The following is a 20,997-nucleotide window of genomic DNA, read 5'->3' as shown; positions in this document are numbered from 1 at the left end:
TCCTATGGTATTGTATTGTAAGCAGGGACAGGAAGCACAAGGAACAGTGGAGGTTCTTATGGACAGTGGGAGTGAAGTTTATTTGTTTTGGTTGAGCTTAGGGAGAGGGGTGCTAATATTTTTATAGTCCAGATGCTGCAGAAAATAAATACTATTAAATAATCACCCTCTCCCCTTGTTATGACCCAGCCTCTTACAGTGTTTAAATACCTCCGCATAGGTCGTTAACTAGTACTCACATCCTGCCCAGTGGGCAGTATTGCATAAATATGCACGGGTGTAAGCACACTAGAGGTTTTACAACATGCATGAGGTAACATTCATTTAGGAGCTATGTATACGTTGCCATGCACGCATGCACATGTCCTCGTAACTTGAATGCCCTTAGAAATGTTCAGGCTCAAATACGCACCTGTATTGGATGTTGGATGTACTCATGACTATAGACATATATAAGGTCTGGGATGCTCAGGTGCTCATAATATAAGTAGCGTAGAGAAATGTGTGTCTTCGCAGGGCAGGAACGCTGATGCTCCACCCAGGGGTAACAATGAAGTTGTCTCAGAGCCTGCAGCTTGCGTGACACTCGGGATTTCATGCAGGACTTTAGAGACCCATGTGTTTGCAAGACCAGCTCCATGGCTTGATTGAGCAATCTATGCCAGAGCAGCCCAGCAATATCTATATGCAGAGCTTTTTGTTGGAGAAGTAGCAATTGCCACTTACAGGAAGAGGTCTTGCATTTATGGTAGGAGACTGTGGGGAGCAGAGAATGCAGGATGGAGGGCACCATTGTACATTGGATAGACATGTTACTGATTCTATGGAAGGGCCTCAGATGATTCTAGCAGGTGGACGAACCTGTGCAAGGTTTTAGGGTTTAACATGAGAGTCATCCGAGAGGCCTCACTCAGTCTATTGTGTCTAGCTTGGAAACTCTCATCGGCCGTCACATAAGGAGCATGGTTGGCATTCAAGACCTGTTGAGATTGTGAGCAGAATCAGAAATCATAGACTCTCAGAGACTGAAAAAAGAATGATCCCGAGGACAGGAGGATGGGAGCTATGTCTCACTGTTACTAAAGGGGCCACTCAGCGAAAGACATCACAGTGCAACCTCAAAACCCAAACAGACATCACCCAAAACAAAAACAACATCCTGGAATGCCTATTGTTGGTGATTGTTAGTGGTGCAAGCTCGGTTAAGAGATCTGTTAGCATTTCGCTACATCAAATGTAGATAAAAACAAGCATTGACAGCCTTTTGACTTTGTCAACGTTTTTTTTATAGTTTGTCATAATTTGTGCAACATTTTAATGTTGAGGAAAGTGCTAGGCCTTCCTCAGCCTAACAAACTTTGGCTAAAAGCAAACATATTTTGGTGTGCAAAAATACACACATTGAGTATTTCCCTCACCCTGAAGGGAACCTTGTGCATGCATGTGGTCCTTGTAAAAAGGTAGCTTGCACTCATCGTGAAGTTAGCCAATGGCTGCACTGGGCTAGCCCACTGCCCCATGCAGTAAGCTGTAAAGGACGTAAAAAAAACTGAAATTACACAATTACAGACCAATGGTTGAAGCAAGATGTCTGAAAGCCCCTAAAAAGTAAGTATATTATGCATATAATTTTAGTGCCAGGTCTAAAAACAGCTCTCTTTTCCAAGCCCTGTGTCTCTAACAATCGCCAAAAACAGGCAATTTAGAATGTTTGTTTATTTGATGATGTCAACTGACCTTTTGGAATCTATTATGACATTGTACACTGGATGGCTGGTTTAACCTCATAGATGCTCGTAAACATCCCTCCCCAGTGCTGCGCTGTCCATTGGAACTAGTGCTGAATGGACGTCCAATGGTCGTGCGCAGCACTGGGGAGGTAGTGCTGCCGTCGGCCAACGCCCCGACGCAGCACTTATGGGGTTAATGCATTTGGAGGGGAAACATGAGAGGTGGCAGTAAGGCAAGATACCAAGACTAACGAGTCGTTTAAGGATACTCAGAAGTAGCATACTAAATATCTGCTTCCCCAAAAGAGCAGTAATTACAAGGAAGTGCCGAAACAGGAGGACCATCCAGCATGCCAATAGCAATAGATTGCACTGCATTGGACTGCAATATTGCATCTGAAAGACAATAGAAAGGTTGTAGACACCTAGAAACCAGGGCCCAGATATATGAAGCCTTTGCGTTGTCCTTGCTTTGTAATACTTACAAAGGCACGCAAGGGGTGATTTGTGCCGCCTTGTGTGACTTTCTAAGGAAGTGTAACGCAACGCAGCTGCTTGGGCTGTCTTATTATATAACATTTCACCTTGAGAGGCGTTCCATCGGTGGTGCATGGATGTTCCAATGCATCCATCCATGGATTTGGGCGTAATCCCAGATTTATAGACTTGTAAGCCTGAGCATGCGTCAAAATGCTATGGCCGCCCCAGTGAGGCGTAACAAGGAGAAATATATTTATTTCTGCTTATTTCGTCTTTCCACGTGTGTTACAAACTGCAAGGGTACCTGCACAGGCAATAGGCAGCACACAGTGCACCAGCACAAGGTATATAAAACTTTATAAATAAATAAATAAATAAATAAATAAATAAATAAATAAATAAATAAATAAATAAATGATCAGAAATGTTCCATATCTTTGTAAATATGCAGCATTTCTGCTTTTTCCCTTTCACGCAATGCAGCAAGTTTGCTTAATAAATATGCCCCAGGTGCTAAAGTCCCCTTGGGCTCACCTTCCCTTGGCATCTGCTTCAAAATCAGTACAAAATGTGAACACCTTTGAAGGAAACACAAACTTGAGGAGAACTAATGTTTGAATTTAGAGCTTTGCACGTGAGCAAAGCCCCCGACGTGCACGCGGGGTGGGCTCTGGCTGACTGTGTTAGCGGCACTGCTATTTACGGGTGGGGTGAATGGCAGCTCGCATCATTAGCACGTGCACTGTAACCCCACGCTGCACGCGGCAGGGCCCGGGATGACAATAAACGTCAGCCTCCTGCGTTGCTGGGATGCGCGGGGTGCCCTCGTTATCCTTGGCGCGCGACTGCTTGTCACCTGCCTCCCGGGCCGCGTCTGACCTCTCGCCCTCTCTTGCAGATTACTTGAATAACCTCTGCCCGGACTCTGCCGAATATGAAGACACACAAGGTACGCGGGTGATGACGGAACGTTGTGCTGACTGCTGGGCTTTGAGATTGTGCTGATGTGGTACACAGAGGCTCGTGGCCTTGTTTTTGGAACGTGAGCATCTGTAGGCCTCTTCCCATTACCATTTTTTTCGCCCTGATGTCGAGAACCATTTAAATGTACCATGTAAGTGAGGATTCCAAAGTAAGTATACGACTGTGTAAATGTGTCAGGTAAGTTAGTAGGGTACACAACGTAGGGCCAGGATTATATGTGGGTCAGGTAAAAAGGGTGTGCAACGTAGGTCCAGACTGTATGCATGTACCAGGGAAGGTGGGTGTGTAACACAGGTCTAGCATTATAATCGTGAAATGTGTCAGGTAAGTAAAGTGTCCAAAGTACGTCTAGGACTATGCAGATGTGTCAGGTAAGTAGAGTACAGAACACAGGGCCAGGATTATATATATATATATGGCAGGTAAGAAGGGTGTGCAACGTAAATCCATGCTATATGTATGTACCAGGTAAGTAGGGTTGTGCAACATAGGTCTAGCAATATGAGTGAAATGTGTCAAGTAAGTAGGGTGTGCTATGTAGGTCCAAGACGATGTAAGTATACCAGTAAGTAGGATGTCCAACATAAGACCAACACTATATAGTTGAACCAAGTAAGCAGGGTGTGAAATGTAGTTTCAGGACTTTATAAGTTTAACAGATATCCCTGATGTCCAATCCTGGTCCGGGACTATATAAGTATAGCAGGTAAGTCCGGTGTCCAACATAAGGGGAAACATCCTTTACCACGAAACTTTTACAACACGGTACCATTACCACGCAGGTTTTACAATGAAAGTCGTTACAACGACTTTCGCTGCAGGGCGCTCTAGGATAGGGAATAGTTTAATTTACTATCCAACACCTTCTCTACTATCCACGGGGACTGGAGCTGGAATAGTAAATTAAACTATTCACTATCCAGCGCCCCCCAACGCAGGTCGTTGTAACGACTTGCGTTGTAAAACCTGCGTCGTAACGGTAGGCGTTGTAAAAGCACGCGTTGTACCGTCATACATCCAACATAAGTAAATCACTATATAAGGGAGTCTGGTAGGCAGAGTGTACAGTGTAGGACCGGGACCATATAAGTGTAGCAGGTAAGTAGGGTATGCAACATTGGTCTAGGATTACATGTGTACCAGCTAACTAATGGGTGCAGCGTCGGTCCAGATTATATACATGTACCAGGTAAGTAGGACGGACTATGTAGATCCAGGACCATATAAGTGTAACAAGTAAGTAGGGTGTCCAACATAAGAGCAGGACTATGTACTTGAAGCAGGTAAGCAGGGCGTGAAATGTAATTCCAGGACTTAATAAATTTACCAGATATCCAGGGTGGCCAATGTAAGTCTGGGACTATATAAGTGTGCCAGGTAAATAGGGGTGTCCAACGTCAGTCCATTACTATATACGTGACTAAGGTAGATAGAGTGTAAAGTGTAGGTCCATGACTATATAAGCATAGTAGATAAGTCGAGTATACAACATAGGTCTAGAACTAAGGGCCAGATGTAGGTAATCCAGATTTACCTATTCTAAAATACCGAATTTTACTGATTCAGTATTTTAGAATCGGTAAATGGGATGTAGTTATTCATTCGGTAAGTATTACCAAATCGGTAAGATTCGGTAAATACCGAATTGGTATTTACTTATTCGGTAATTGCCATTCATTCCTATGGGCCTGGGCCTTGAGGCCCATAGGAATCAATGGGAATTACCGAATCGGTAAATACCGATTCGGTAAAAGGGGGAACACATTAAAGGGTGGCAGGGTGTCACTTTGACACCCTGTTGCACCCCTGAATAGTGTATGGGTGCACAAGTGGCACACATACATGCCATAAGGGCATGTATGTCTGCCACATGGCACTGTAATAATTTGCAGAAAATTGCTTCTATGGGGGTTTTCGATATTCACCACCAACTTGTAGTTGGTGGTAAATAACGAATCCTAAAATGGGAAAAGCACTCATTTGAGTGCTCCCTACATTTAGGATTCGGTAATTTACAGAAACGGTATTTAAGAATTCGGTAATTTACCGATTCCTTAATTTACCGATTCGGTAATCCTTAAATTAGGCCCCTACATCTGAAAAGCCTAATACTGGTCGGTAACGGCCGAAATTCGGTAATTTCGGCCGTTACCGACCGGTATTAGGTTACTTACATCTGGCCCTATATGTTTACCAGATAACTAGGGTGTGCAATGTTGGTCTAGACTATAAACGTGTACCAGGTAAGTAGGGTGGGCAATGTAGAACCAGGACTATAATAGTGTACTGGGTAAGTAGGGTGTCCAACGCAAGTCTCAAACTATCTAAGCGTGTCAGGTAAGCAGGGTGTATAATGTAGGTTCAGGACTATATAAGTGTAACAGATAAATGTGGTATCCAGTATAAGTGCAGGACTATTTAAATGTGTCAGGTAAGTAAGTAATTAGTTTTGAGTGTCCCAGGTAAGTATGGTAACTGGCATAAGAACAGGACTATATAAGTGTACAAGGGAAGCAGGGTGTGCAGAGTAGCTCCATGACTATATAAGTGTACCAGATAACTTGGATGGTCAAACGTAGGTTCAGGACCATGTAAATGTACCAGATAAGTAGCCATATAAGTGTTCCCGGTAAGTAGGTTGTGCAACACAGATCCAGGACTACATAAGTGTACCAGGTAAGTAGGGTGTGCACCGTAGGTCAACGACTATATTAGTATACTAGGTAAGTAGGGTGTCCAACGTAAGTCCAGAACTGTATAAGTGTGTCATGGAAGTAGAGTGTACAACATAGGTTCCGGACTGTATAAGTGCACCAGGTCAGTAGCGTGTCAAATGTAAGTCCAGGACTATATAAATGTGTCAGGTAAGTAGGGTGCACAACATGGATCCAGGACTATAAAAGTGTACAAGTTAAATAGAGTGTGCAATGAAGGTCAAGATCTATATGTGTATCAGGTAAATATGGTGTGCAAGCTGGATCCAAGACTATACAAGTGTACCAGGCAAGTACGCTGTGCAACGTAGATCCAGGACTATAAGTACTAGGTAAGAAGGGTGCCAGTGTGGGTCTAGAACTATATAAGTGTACCAGGTAAGTGTGCAATGCAGCTCCAGAACTATATATGTGTACCAGGTAACTAGGGAGTGCAACAAAGGTCCGACACTGTTGAGTACAAAGCTCAGCTGTCATGTCTACCATTAACACACCCACTCCAATTACTGCCCGTAAGTGTTCAAACCATATACATTCTCCCATAGTATTCTTCGATGCATCCCCCACACATAACATTCCACTACCGACAAGTAATAGCATACCACCATAGAGGTGAGAAAAGTTTGTTTGCTGTGTTGGGAAGGTAAGTGGAACATTTTCAACTTTGTGTCACTTGCAAATTGTTTTTTGACGTTGGGGCATCTGCAGGAATATCTGACTTTCTACAACCATTTAAGTCAGCAAGATCCTTGTTTAACTCCCCAAAAATGAGTCTGCTGAAGTTGTACTTTACAGGAAATCACTATTAAATAAGGAAATGCCTGCAACTTAATGATTTGCATTCGCACAGCTTGTTTGTTGCATTTCTCTCAGATTAAAAATAACTCAGAACCATTCTTTCTGATTAAAATTACAAGAATAACATTAAAATAACAATATAAACATACAATTATATAAAGAATATAATTATATAAAAAATAAGAATATTATAAATATAAAAATAAAAATAAGGAAGAATATCTATGTTCTATGTAGTTATTTCAAAAATGCACATCACCTCACATGTCAATAAAATGTTAAATGTATTTGAAATGTTAATTGGTCACTAAAAAGTAATGTTTGTTAATCAGAAATGTAACTGGATGAAATTTTCCATCCGTACCATGGTGAATGCAAATTCGAAATTTAGGGAATTTACATTTCATCCAAAGATTGTACATTCTATATTTTGTGCATCTGAATCCATGTGATCCTGAATCCCAAGTGTTTCCATTATTTAAATATTTGGAGTGATTCTTACCCTTACGTGGGGAATTTAACCCCATCGCCGCGGGGCTAATTCCCCCGCAGCGCGGGGGTAGGGGGCAGGCGCGCAGCACCACGGTGCTGATGACGAGCTCGGCTCGCCATGCAGCACGGTCGCCGTGTGCTGATGACGAGCTGAGCTCGTCATGGCCACGCCCGCTCAATGGAACGCCCAGCACAGCGGGGTAATTATCCCCACGTGGGCGTTCCGCGGAGGTCATGACGAGCTCAGCTCGTCATCAGCACGGAAGAGGTTAAATGAAATGCATGAGGAGCCCTTCTGAGAGGGCTATTCACAAAGGTAACTTACACTTTTGAGTAATTTTCACATGTAATTTATTTTTACACTTTTGAGTAACTTTACACACTGATGGAGACATGTAAGTTACGCTTTTGGAATAAATTTAAACTCAGACTTTTTCAATAGCCAAAAAAGTAGTAAACATTCTCAGAGGTGTAAATTACTAAAATACTAAAAGGTTGAAGTTACCTTTGTGAATCAGGGCCAGAATGTCTGGGTTGGTACTTCTGAGACAAGCTCATGCAAACTTTATAACATCTCATTGGCCACACAGGCTGATAAAACCATCAATGAAACCGGAGGAGCCTGTCCTTGTCCACATAGGTGTGGGTACAGGCAGTATGTAACCTGCATAGATGTTTCAGACCCAGTCTACATCCGGTTAAGTTGATGTCTTTGCAGTTTCAGGACCCAGGGGTGTTGCTACTGTTATGTCTTACACACTGAGTCGTGTTATTAAGATAAACAGCTGACCATTTCTCACAGAACATAGAGCACCATATGGATAAGAACCCCTTTATTCTCTAAATCAAGGGTCTCTGAAACCTGTTGGTTGGTACCCCAGTGGGGTCAGCAGAGAGCTTTCTTTAGGTCGCAGTGTGGGTTGTAGGCCAATTTAATGCCATTTATTCCAACTTAGAAAAGATGAAAATAGAGATTGTGGATTCACATCAATGTTAAATATTTGTTGCTAAAGGAAAATGTGGTCATGTCAAAGAAAAGTTTGAAGAGCCCAGTTGTGCATGACCCATGTGATTTTGTTTGGGTAACTAACTTATCATGTATGTTGTTTTTCCTTTCCTAAATCAGCCGCCTTGGTCCTCATCTCCGAAGTTGCTGATCAAGCCAACGAAAACATGAGACAGGGGGTAAGTAAATTCTGCCATTTTCTCACTGGTGGTACCCTACAATCAACTATGGATTCGATAATACAACAACCCGTGCCCTCTCTTCAAAAGTCAAAAAACCACAGGGACCTTTAGTCTTTACCATGTATTGTTTATTTTTGTTTAATATTGTTGTTTGGTTGTTGATCGCCTTTCTCACTTCAAAATGCTACAGGCAGCTGTATAGAATATAGTGCTATGAAGGTCTATAGAGAATATTAGCATAAGTTACAGTATAGACCCCAGCAGTATCACACATTGCAGAGTAGAGAGTGTGGGTGGCATGAACCGTTGACCATTGGAGCTTTTGGAAGTAGAATGACGGTATGATGTGGTTGCTGGTTGCGCAATGCTGGTTATGGGTTTGTACAATGGGCAGAGATAGAGTCCTTTATCCTCCACAGAGTGGGAACTGCATGAAGAGGTATTGTTGGCAGAAGACAGTCTTTTCCTTTTTTGTTCCTTTCCGAAGGATCGGAGAATGGCTGCTAGACCAAGAAGGAATAGGAAGACATTTCAAAGTCGATGGGCAAAGGCGGAGAAGACTTCTTTGCATGTATTGGTTATTCCAGTAGGGCGATGTCATACTTAAAGCTGTGCACCTTCCTAAAAGATGAAGGATTTTCTCAGCTGGGTACAAGGTCTTGTACCCAATGCAGGAGGCTTTAAGTTGATCCGGCCTAGAGCGCAGGGGAGGCTGTGAGTGAATGAAGTTCTCATTGCATGGACCAACTCCTATGTTGCGTGTAAACTTTACAAAGGCAAGGGACGATGTGTGTAGGTGGCTGTTTAGCACATCGCCCCCTCCATATGGGAAAGAAGCAATGCAAGCAGTGTTGTAAGGAAGGAACTAAAAGGCAGGCACCGCTTGATTCTACACAGTGATTGACAGTAAAACCAGACCAGATGGGATTTTTTGACTATCTCATGTTTTGGTATGTTACTGACCACTTTCATTGTACATAGCTGCTACAGGTGTAGAATTGTAGCACTCTAACTGCCCGAATGATTGCAGATGGTCCTGCATATTTGGATGTATCGTTGGAGTATGTCCTATGTGGGAAGATCTGGAGTTGTGCATGCGGTCGTGACGGGTAGTCTGGTTCCGTCTTGTGGTAAATATGGCCCTGCTCGAGGGTAAGTGAGAGAGACCGGTGGTGCTTCTGCTTCATGGAGCTTTGCCTGGGGTTGTGGAGTTCATGAGCGGAAGATGTATGAGATCTGGGAGTCAATGCGGAAAACAAGTTAGGTACACTGGGAATATTGTGGGTGTGTCGCCATGCAGTACGCCATTACTGAGACAGTGCAGAATAAAGAGGAGAGCATGATCCTTGATTGCAGTGTGGATAATGTAATCAGTATTTCAGAAGAGGTTCAAATTTGAGTTCTACGAAACAATAGACAGTAGGAAATGTTTGCTGATGTGAATTCTCCAAGCAGTGTCTTCCTGCCATAATCTTCTTCTTTTAATTGTTTTCATTGCTCCATTTCAAGCTGCCGCATCCTCCTGGAATATAGCCAGCCGCTCATTAGAAAATATTGAAAATTTAACTATTTAATTAATTAATTAATTGAAAGAGACAATTCACTGTTGAAGCCATTTTCTGTGTGCACGAGAGTCTTCCGAAAGCAGCAGTTTTCTCAGGAGTGCAGTCAGGATTTAGGTCTCCAGATACTCTGCATCTGTTCTTAGGAGTTCGGATCTTAAAGTGCCAACCAGTGACACTTTCACATAATCAATAATTAACAGAAATAGTACACTGCAGAGTTGAGTCTTGCTAGAATGTATTGCTTCCAGCTTCCCCACAGAACAATCCCCATATTCAATTTAATGGGGAGGTTGTTAGAGATCTTATAGGGAAATTTTTAAATAACAATTTTATTTAGCCAGCCCTGCACCACCCACTAGTACCAATATTAGTATAATGCTAGGATGTCCCTTTGTTTGATGGGGATCTTCTTGAAATCGATTTGACATCACTCACTGATTGCCCCTTTAAATCCTATTTGGAATGCGCAATGAGCGCGTCCATGGGAGGGCCTGATTGGTTCAGCTGAACATAACAATGCAAAAGTCTTACACAAACTAATTTACTTTGGGAGGGGAGGAGGATTTGTCAAAGGCAGTATTAGAAAATGATGCTCTTGCATTTTAGTGCAAACTGAAGTAAATCTGTGTTGCTGAATAGCATTTTTGGATGTAATCTGCTTAATGTGTATTGTGTTCTTAATTAAAAAATCTAGAGCGTTCTGGAGCATTACGAGTTGGGTTTTATTAATATCGAAGTCTATTAAAAAGCTGCTGTGGCAGAGTGATAATGTTTCAAAATATGCCACAAAAATTGCCTTTGTTCTCAATACTCGGCTAATATAGCTCTTTCGAAGCAGCAGATTTTGCCAGACTTGACGCTTCATTTGGCCTTACTTTGCCATATATTTAACGCGTCCCTTTATATAGTACTAGGTAGGACATGACTCTTAGTATATCATATCCACTGCTTGTAGTGTTCAGGCATTACAAAGAGGCAATGGTGATGGAGGATCCGCTTAGAGGTGTTAGGAGTTTCATGCCTTAGGGATCTGGAGACCCAAGATTCTCCCGGTCATATGTATTGTATTATTTTTTTTTTTTTATAAAGTTTTATATAGCGCGAACCAGATTGTTTTGTATTGCATTTATATAGCGCTTAATATCACACATTCTTCAAGCAGCACCACTCCGACAATGGGGGAGGTGCCTCTTGACCGTGATATACAATCATTCACGACAGTCTAAAGTCTAAGCCACAATAATAGTTTTCCATTCTGAAGCATGGGTGAATAGAGAGGTCAATAGACCTCTCCGGTCCCAGATCAACCCACAAATGCTTAAGGCAATGGGGCTCATTGACAGACCCACAATGCATGTGCAATGTGTTTACATGCGACAGTAGATGAGAGAGCAGAAGAAGAAGGCTAGACTGCGCTGACCAATAGTAAAGATGAGCGCAAAAGAACAAGGCCAGGCTGAGCTAGCCAATAGTAGACAGAGCAATAGTAGAAGATTTTGCTAAACTGACCCAGTAGACAAGACAAGCTGAACAAGGCCATGCTGAGCTAGCCCACAAGAGACAAAAGAGGAAAATAAGGGCAAGCTGAGCTGGTCCACAGTCGGCAAGCAACTAGAAGAACAAGATAAGGCTGGACTCGCCTATGTTGGAGGAGCAAGAAGATACACAAGCCTAGACAGTGCTGGTTTTTAATAAACAAAAGAGAAGACTGGCAAAGCTAAGCAGCTGTGCCCCAGAAGAGACAAAATAATGGAAGAACTAGGCCTGTCTGAGCCAGCCAAGAGTAGACAAGAGAGCAGAAATATGAGTTTGAGTTGCAGAGCCCCAACATTGGTAGGGCCAGGAGGGCAGGAGAACAAGCCCAAGAAGCCATGCAACTGATTTAATTCCATTTCAAGATGAGTCCTAATGGCCTGAGCTGCCGACTTTCGAACACGGGGAACCAGGTTCTAATCCCTGACTCGGTTCAACACCCTGCGGGTCTGAGTAGAATAGATCACCTGATCTTCCTATGCCTAAAAACAAAACAAGCATTGGAGATGCCAATAGGTCTGGCTTATGAATGAAATTGCCTCTTGTGTCACTGATAGATTTATGCACTTAATAGTTCATCATGCATGTAGTCTGTCACTCATCTTTGCATTTGCACATTCGGTTACCCATCCAATGACTGCTTGTTCTTACATGCACCCTCTGAATCAATCCCAATAAAACACACTCAAATTCAACCACAAATGGAATGGTATACATTCATTATGTCTGCCATCCTCCCATCTGTGCTGTTGCCAGTGAAAGTCAAATACCACAAATTGCTAGTTATTTGACACTTTCACAACATTGCACTGCCATGTGCGTGCCCCTTTAAGTTCAAGTTCAGGCAATGAAGGTACGAACGTCAAGATACTGGGGTACTTTATGACCCCATTAGTAGCATCAACCTAGAAAGTTTTTTTTAATCTGACAGGGTAGGTAAGTTATTAAAGTTTTCGCTATATCCCTAATCAGTTTAAGACTCTTTCTTGCACTCATCTTAAGGAAATCGCAACAAACTATCTCCTCCAAAAAGACCCTTGGGGGGATCCATGGGGTATTGCAGTGCCGGCCCAACAGGGAGCAACTGACCTATGATGAAGCATGACATCCCTCAGGATGTGTGAGGGTAACATGATACAGTCTTGTTGACTGCCAAACCTTTGTTCAACCTATTTATACTTCTTTCCTATCCTATTTAAGAACAGTGACCCCAGTTTTTGTATTTATCTTAACCCCAGGAGCACAGGCACTGGCCTTCCTCCCAGCAACTAGCCCCCTAAACTTGGACTTTTTGATAGACCTCATTTGGCATTACCATTTCACTTTTGTGACCAATAAATCCCATAGATCTGATGCTCAGAAACGCTGATCTACTGCAACAGTCTTTATCTGAACATCCTAAAAGATATCTAAACGGACTCCAAATTGCGCAAAACGCAGTGGCCAGATTGTTGACTGGGACACCAAAGTGTGTCTCGGTTAAGAAAGAAATAAAGTAACTAGACTGGCTCCCAGTTAAACAACGGACACAATTTAAAGCCCTCTGCACGGTGTTTCAGGCCCTCTAGGGAATAGGCCCCGAGTCCCTAAAACAACCGTTTCAATGGTATGTTCCCAGAAGGACCATTCGCTCTATAGAAGCGAAAAGAGTGACAGTTTCCCCAGTCAGAGAAGCAAACTGGGGTGGAGGGAGCTTTATCACATGTGCCTCAAAGGCCTGGAACAATCTACCATTCCACTTCAGAAACTCAACTGAGCTCCTCTCTTTCAGGAAGGGGCTGAAATCTTGGTTATTCACTTTATAGTCACCCTACAACATAGCAACCAATCAGGCAGTGCTCAGCGCCAGAACACCCAAGGGTAACCGTTGCGCTTAAGTTACATTAACATAACATCTGTTACTCGAGTTTTGCTAACTGTCTAGAGTTGTGAAGAGGAAAAAATAATGCTAAAATGGGCACGTGCAGCAACATCATGCGCAGCACCTGTGCATATGAAATTTTGCGGGCACCGTAAACATGCATATATTTGTTTTTTTTTTAAATGATCAAATGGGCACCGTCCAACAGCATCATGTGTCATGTATACATTAATTGAGCAAAGAGTTCTTGCTAAGGGGTAATACAAGCTATACACTAACTAAGGACACAGTACAAGGTCCACTCCTGAAGGGAGGTTACAAATTAAGACAAGGCGGTACTAAGGAGGGACTGACAAGCTTATGAATGAATCAGAAGCCAGCGTTTACGAAAGACATTGACATAAGCCAATGAAAAATATGGGCTTAGAGTGGGTGGGGCTTCAAGTCCATACTCTAATACTGCATGCCTTGCAACAGCGCATGCGCTGCCGAGGCTCAACCTAAAAACTGGCCATTCAACTGCCCACTCTAAATAGGATGGATGGTCGAATGGTCAAACCTCCGATGGCCCTTACTCCATTAGTCTGTTGAAAGAGTATGTCAATGACAGAGTAGTATACTTAAGGTGCAGCAAACTGTAAATTGGGCTGCCGGAACTTCAGTTTGGCAGAGAGGATGCTCCATTGCCATGGCAATACATTACCCTCTCAGCCAAACCCTAAATCTGCCCCATATTTGGTTTTCTTTTGGTGAGTGTAGTCAAATGTTTACTGGAATGAGGAGGTAGCAGATGGTCGAATGCAGGTCAATAGGCTAAGAGAGGGTTGTTGGAAAGGAATACGTAGCCATTGAAAATAGATTTACTGTGGTCTACAGCAAGAGTATGATGAAACTAATGTTACAAAGTCTGGAGTAGGAGTGGCATCAGTGGACTATTATGGCCTCCTGGGAGGCTTCAGATCTTCCAACATGGATGATCTTTTCTGTTCTACTAGTATCTGCTTAGAAAGTGTAAGGCACCTTGTCTGAGAAAACTAAGCATCTCGGAAAAGTAGAATCTGGAAATGAATAAGGTCAACAACAACAAGATGAAGTACTAATAGGCTAAAAGAGAGGTGGGTGGGCACTGTGATGGTATTTTGGATCACTGTGATTCTCTGAACTCTTTCTGATTCTTTTCTAGGAAAATCTGCAGAGGCTGGTCCATATAGAGCACAGTGTAAGGGGTCAGAGCAACCTGTTGGAGTCTGGAAGGGTAAGTCCGGAAGGCTGAATCGTGCCCCAGTAAAGACAATGAGCCGCCTTTTCTAAACGGTTTGTTACTCTAAAGGAGTAAAAATATAATGCTGTGCTGTATGAATACTATTAATGCTAAGACTAATACTGCAACTAATAGTAATAATATTAGCAATACTATTGCTCATGCTATGATTAACATGCTACAGCAGTGACCATTATTATTACTACTATGATTACTTCTCTCACCAATATACAGACGTAGTGCTGTTACCACTAATACTATGAGTCTACTAATGCTAAAACTATTACTACATCTAATAGTAATAATACTACCAATAGTATTACTCCTACTAACAATTTACGTCTTCCACCACTATTAGTACTATTACTACTAGTAGTACCACTGCCACCACTAATACACTGATGCTACTAATTCAAATACCATTACTACAGCTAATATTAATAACATTACTATGACTAATATTAATAATACTAACAATAATATTACTTCAACTCCTACTTCTTTTAACATACTACTACTACTATTACTACTAATAGTACTACTAGTACTACTGTTACCATTGATACCACTAGTACTGCTACTAACATTACTACTAACCACATTTATCCATGGAATATCACACCTGGGTGTCTCTAGGCGCTGGACAATGTATGGCCTGTTAAGTGTTTTGTAGAGATACCCCTTCACTCAGTTTGTCAAGTTTTCCACGACGATGAACTGCATAGGGCCAAAGGCGAGATGTTCTTGTCATAGCAGCCGGGACAAAGTAACTCATACCACTTCTGGATTCAAGCCTTGGATCCAAGTCACATCTATAAGGGTCCGATTCACAGAGCTAACTTAAGACAAAATCCTAAACTTACTATTTTTGGTATTCACAGAAGGCATTTAGTAGTAGTAAAGTTAGGATTTTGTCTTAAGTTTGACTTAAGACAAACTTAAGACAGACTTACGACAGATTTAAGACAGACTTAAGACAGACTTAAGACAGACTTAAGACAAACTTAAGACAAACTTAAGACAAACTTAAGACAGACTTAAGACAGACTTAAGTTAGGATTTTGTCTTAATAAGACAAACTTAAGACAAAATCCTAACTTTACTACTACTAAATGCCTTCTGTGAATACCAAAAGTAGTACGTTTAGGATTTTGTCTTAAGTTAGTTCTGTGGATCAGCCCCTAAGTAACTGTCCGCTACTTCTGAGGGTCTACAGGCTGAAAAGGGCATAGTTCGAAAGGTAGGATGGAAGAAGGTGATCTTTCAGAAGGTAGTAGGAACTAATTGATAGTATATCAAAATAATACTATCACAAGCAATTGCGACATGCGCCACTGAGGACGTCTATATGGGAATATGGTTCAAGATAAGCAAAGGGGCTCTTAGATCATGAGGAACTAAGTCATGCCAGTTCTACCTCATAATACTGTACATTTAAAGTGCAGGGCTTCGGAATCTTCATGCCTCACCAGGATAGGGCTTGGTAAACTTAAAAACCAGCAGGAAAAGTAGACATTTCAGGTTGTTAACCTACACCATACGTCATGGCATTGCATCAAGTTATTAGTGCATCATCTCCCTACATCTTTCAGGAGCCTTCAAAGCACAGATAGAAATGGACAACTTTTTCAGTTTTTTTTATTTTTCTAAATTGCTATATTTCTTCAGTCTTGGAACTTGAGGACAATGTCCAACTGTGTCCTCTAAGCAATTTTCAGATACACAGGATGCCATGTGCAATTCAGGGGACATACATCTTCCTTCCACACAGCTGACATCATGATGGTGGGTCTGGCAGTCTTGTTTCTTTGCAGGTTCCAGGGGTGGATTGCTTCAGTGACAGAGTCCACCCTTTCAGCCACAGATGGACACTGACTGGTCCTATAGGAAGTGAGGAGGTGATGGACACAAATTGATTCTTTATTGACAATTCTTTATCCTGATCTTTACAAGAGGCGCCATGCACTGGAGGGAAGTGTCTGCAGGCCATTTCTGGTGTACCCAGATACCCAAAAAATGACAGGAATCTGGGAGGTCCTAGTCCCCTCAGCACCTATTACTTGGATTGCCTCGCTTGTGTCAACATAACAAAAATCTCTGAGCTTCTGTCTGCCAGCACATCCTTGACAGAGTCACCGCTGATATAGTATGCCTGCGGCATTAGTCTAAATACTACAGGAATTTCTGTGGACCACCTAAATACAGTGAGTCCCTACATAGCAGCTGGGATACCCTTGATGTCACAGTATTCTACATACTCCTTGTTAGGACATGCATGAGACAGCTCATGCACTATCGCTTGCAAGATATTTTGTTTACTTTTAGTGGGCTTGAAGGCCTCCCATTGCTTGGATTCAATGTCATTCTCATTTCCTTGCTTCTCTTTGGTCAGCATGTGTTTGCTTTAGTTCCTCTTCTTGTGTTTGTCCCTCCCTTGGAGCATGACCCAAGTACTACATCCTTGCCCAGTGGCCTTCCACTCCTCACACTTTCAGAGCTTCTTTTTTCTTGTAGTTGAAGCACTCCATAACAGTGCATATATTTGCAGGCTGTCCCCCGTCAAAGCCCCCTCTTTTTCTGATCTGCATTGCCTATTATTTCTATATAGCACATGAGCACCAGATTACCACACTGGAAGATAGCACACATGATCAGTACAGTACATACAATGAAAACATTGGAGCGATAACAATACCCTTGTTTTTTCCTACATACTGTTTGAGTGCACCGTGTGTGCCCCTGTATTGCTTTGCGCTGGCCTGGAGGAAAGCCAAGGTTAGAAACCAGCACCAATTAAGAGGCAGCCCATGAGGTCTGAGAATAATTCACGGCAGTACTGCGAGCAGTGGGGACTGTTAAGCATACAGAAAGGATGCCTCTGTTTTAATTATTTGTGCATTGAGGTGTACCCTAATGGGCTGCTGGTGCCACGCGTGGCTAATACTGCCTGCCTGGGCAGCATCGATGCCTCACACTTGTGTGCTTCACTAATGGCCACAAGCCGTTATTACAAAGTTAAAACATCCAAACCTAAACCAAGAATTGGCAATGCCAATGGGTTTCACCTAGGCGAGGGATACTGGCTTTGTCGATGTCTTTTAGCCATGATGCACAGCAGAGTGGATGCTGTATAACATGGGTTAAAGTTTTTTTTTTAAACAAAAGCGGTATGACGTGGTCAGTCCTATCTATGTCAAGCAATTTTTTTTTAATTGCTGGTGGGGTGGTTGGACAGGGGGCATCTACATCCTCTATGTTGGAAGCCCTCACTCACTCCGAGATGCCTCGCACCGCACTCTACCACCATCAATCCAAAAAGCGTTATGAGTTGGCCAGCAATGGACGCATCATAGCACTTTTTATTGCCACCTGTAGTCAACAAGTGATCAGTGGAAGGGGACATTGTGGGTCGCCGGACAGCAGTCAGAGATCTGGAGGAGTTAAAAAATTAGAGCATGCTTTTCTGTGGCTGGAAAGAGCGTGCCAGGACCTTCCACCCCCTCCATGGTGACCAAATGGGTCAGGTAGGGTCTGGGCACTGCTGGTGCTTTCAGCCCCTGCCCTGGAGTGGAAGGTGATTTTACTCAAAGGGCAGAAGTACACTGGGTAGAATTGAGCTTCCGGTTTCTGCACCCAGGAATGTGCATTTGGTAGCAGCAGGTGACCTAGAATTGGCCAGGCGGCGTCTGCCTTGGGGATACCACCCTGGCTAACTCATGATCAACTACATAATGTCGGAGGGGGGTCAATAAAAAAGCAGAAGTCCAAAGGCAGGTACTGAATTTCCCACTCTTGTACGTACCCTTGGTGTCGTTTTACGGCAGTCCTACTCCCATGAAATGAGACGAGCACAAGGAGGCACGGCACATGCGCAGTAGTGAGTTCTATTTAAATATTGAGATGCCTCTATTTCTCCCTCAGGAGTTTGTGAAAGAAGGTACCCTGGTGAAAGTATCCGGCAAGAATCGGCATCCGCGGCATCTCTTCTTGGTAAGGATACAACAATGTGCATTAACAAAAATATGGGAACTGTGATGCTGCGCGCAATTGGGGTGGGGTTGGGTGAGTGAGCGTAGGGACGTGGTCAAAGGTGTGGCTAAAAAAAACAAAATATTCTGTAAATTTTTTCAGATTTCACCTTCATGTAACTACCAAAAAAAATTAAAGCACAGCTTAAATGAAATCAAATGCAAGGTAATCAGTGAGAAATGTACTATTGTACATTGTGAAACCTCTATCAGTTAATGCAATGCACCAGAGAGCCACATAATTGAATCCTGGGTGATGCAGTGGAGAGTAGTGCCTTGTGTATGTTTAGTCCTACGAGGTCCCAGTCTATGACAGAAAGCAATATGAATATGTAAGTCATTATTTTAAAGTGGCGTTACACACAGTATAAGATCGGCTGCTACAAAATGTGCAAAAAGGTTTAAGATTAAAAAAAAGTGTTTTCAAAATATAGATTTTAGTAACATCCAGACTATACATAGTGCAGTTTTTTATAACTGTCTTTTAAAAGCACACACTTCACCGTTTAGCTGGTAGTTGCCTTACAATATCTCTTTAAAAGAATAATTGCATGTCATCAGTAAGCCTAAAGTGATTCCATAAATTAAGGCCAAAACCTTCCACTTGTGACGTTTTCATATATTTTTTCTTAGAGTTTTATATAGCGCGAACTCGACCCAAAGATTTCAGACCACTTTACATGAGCACCAGTTTTGTTACAGATGGACACATTCATTTCTGTTAGGCACGGGGAGAATAAGTGATTTGCCCAGAATCACAGGATGCTGAGCGTCACTGCCGAGACTCGAACCCGGTTCCCCAGCTTCATGGTTGACCGCTCTAGCCGTAAGGTTACATCCTCTCCCCTAATGTGGATCTCTCTGTCCTCAAATCAGGGGCGGCCTTAGACATGTGCAAGCTGTGCACGTGCACAGGGCCACCAAACCCCAGGGGTCCCCACGCCAATATATATCCTTAATATATTAATCCTCTGAGGATGGATACATATTTGCGTGGTGGCCCCTGGCCGGGATTTGGTGGCCTCCGGCTCTGCTCCACTTCCAAACACCCTGACCCCGCCCCCCCTCCACTCTTCAGTGGCTTCCGCGCCTGCGTTCCTCCTGGTTCCTGAGCTCCGGGGGGCTCCTTCCCGCCCGGACCCCCTCTTCCGGGGCCCCCTAACTACGCTCCCTGCCCAGGGCCGCCATGAGCCTAGAGCCGCCCCTGCTCAAATGCTTAGATGCTTTGAGGGGACACATACATGAAGCTTGTTATCGACTTCTGTATCAGTCTCAAAGACAGATCACAGAGAAGAATGTGGCCATCACCCGCAGAAAGGCAGGGTGCACTGCCAGAAGAAAGAAAAAGCAAATCTGGAAGAGGCATATTTACATCAAACCAGACTGCCCTCTCCAGTTACTAAGATTTTAAAAAGATGACAATGGAAAAAGAAAGGACAGAGAATTAAGGGATTTTAATTACTGGATGAGAATACGAACCATAATGTCTCTTTTAGGAACTCTAGAATCAGATTACCAACTCAAAGACTCAAACATGAGGTGGGAGATGAAGAGGAGATCTAAGCACCACAGTAACTGTTGTGTGCCACAGCAGAAGGCCTGCTGCGTTCAGCTTGCATCACAACATTTAAAAGGGTTTTAGACCAGGTGACTCCATGTGATCTGGGATACCTGGTTCCAGGGCTTTCGTTTCACACACAGTGCTTTCTCTACGTTGTGGGCTGGTTCACCTCAGCGGTACCACTTGGGAGAGGAGCTGGTAAAGCATCACTCTCACCCTGAATGGAGGAGTTAAGGGTTGAGATATTGGCAATCCAGGTGGCAGAACCAGGGGTGGAGTGGGTGCTCACGCTTACAATGTAAGAAGGTTGGTGAAGAAGTGGAACGTAGTGGTTCAAATGGTTTTGGGGTGCTAGGTTGGAGGCGTGAATCAGGAAAGGTGATCGGTGAGTTCTTCCGCGCGGACTGGCTGGTGCACACAGCTCTTGCCCGGCATGAGTCCGGTCAGGGACCGGTCCTAGTTCCTTGGTTGGGTTTGAGAATTCCGTCACTGTCTATAGAATATATAAGCACATAACATAACAGCCGGCTGGTCCTGGTTTTTTATCCAGCACAGACTTGGTTCCCACAGGTGGCTGAAGCACCTCCAATGTCTGTTATTTCCTGTTGTGACGAGAGGCCTCTCAGCGTCCTGTAAATCACACAGCACCGGATGCACTCTGCAACCTAGCTTGATTATTGTGTGTGCGGGAGGTGGTGTTTGAGGGCAGGACGTTGGCCGCCCCTTTGAGTATGGGCCCATGCATATGGGTGGGTGCCTCAGTGACATGACACCCCAGGGCCCTCTCGTGCCTGTTTTGTGA

The 20,997-nt window shown here is 43.2% G+C and overlaps 1 protein-coding gene across 6 annotated transcripts in view; it reads left to right on the top strand.

Annotated features, from left to right (window-relative positions):
* LOC147672943 (FYVE, RhoGEF and PH domain-containing protein 5-like) overlaps window positions 1–20,997 on the top strand; it is a 488,188-nt gene that overhangs the window by 324,881 nt on the left and 142,310 nt on the right. For all 6 annotated transcript variants that reach the window (XR_015303474.1, XM_086947902.1, XM_086947904.1 and 3 more), the window contains exons 9-12: window positions 3,109–3,159; window positions 8,325–8,383; window positions 14,529–14,600; window positions 18,528–18,596. Coding sequence is in view for 5 of the 6 variants with exons in the window: in XM_086947902.1 (XP_086804028.1) it covers window positions 3,109–3,159; window positions 8,325–8,383; window positions 14,529–14,600; window positions 18,528–18,596 (251 nt within the window). In the remaining variant the exon portion in view is untranslated. The remainder of the gene's footprint in view (window positions 1–3,108; window positions 3,160–8,324; window positions 8,384–14,528; window positions 14,601–18,527; window positions 18,597–20,997) is intronic.

This window comes from Lissotriton vulgaris (assembly GCF_964263255.1).
Source record: "Lissotriton vulgaris chromosome 9 unlocalized genomic scaffold, aLisVul1.2 SUPER_9_unloc_2, whole genome shotgun sequence".
NCBI lineage: Eukaryota > Metazoa > Chordata > Amphibia > Caudata > Salamandridae > Lissotriton > Lissotriton vulgaris.
The sequence above is the reverse complement of the archived record's forward strand: the minus strand, read 5'-3'. Positions and strand labels throughout refer to the sequence as shown.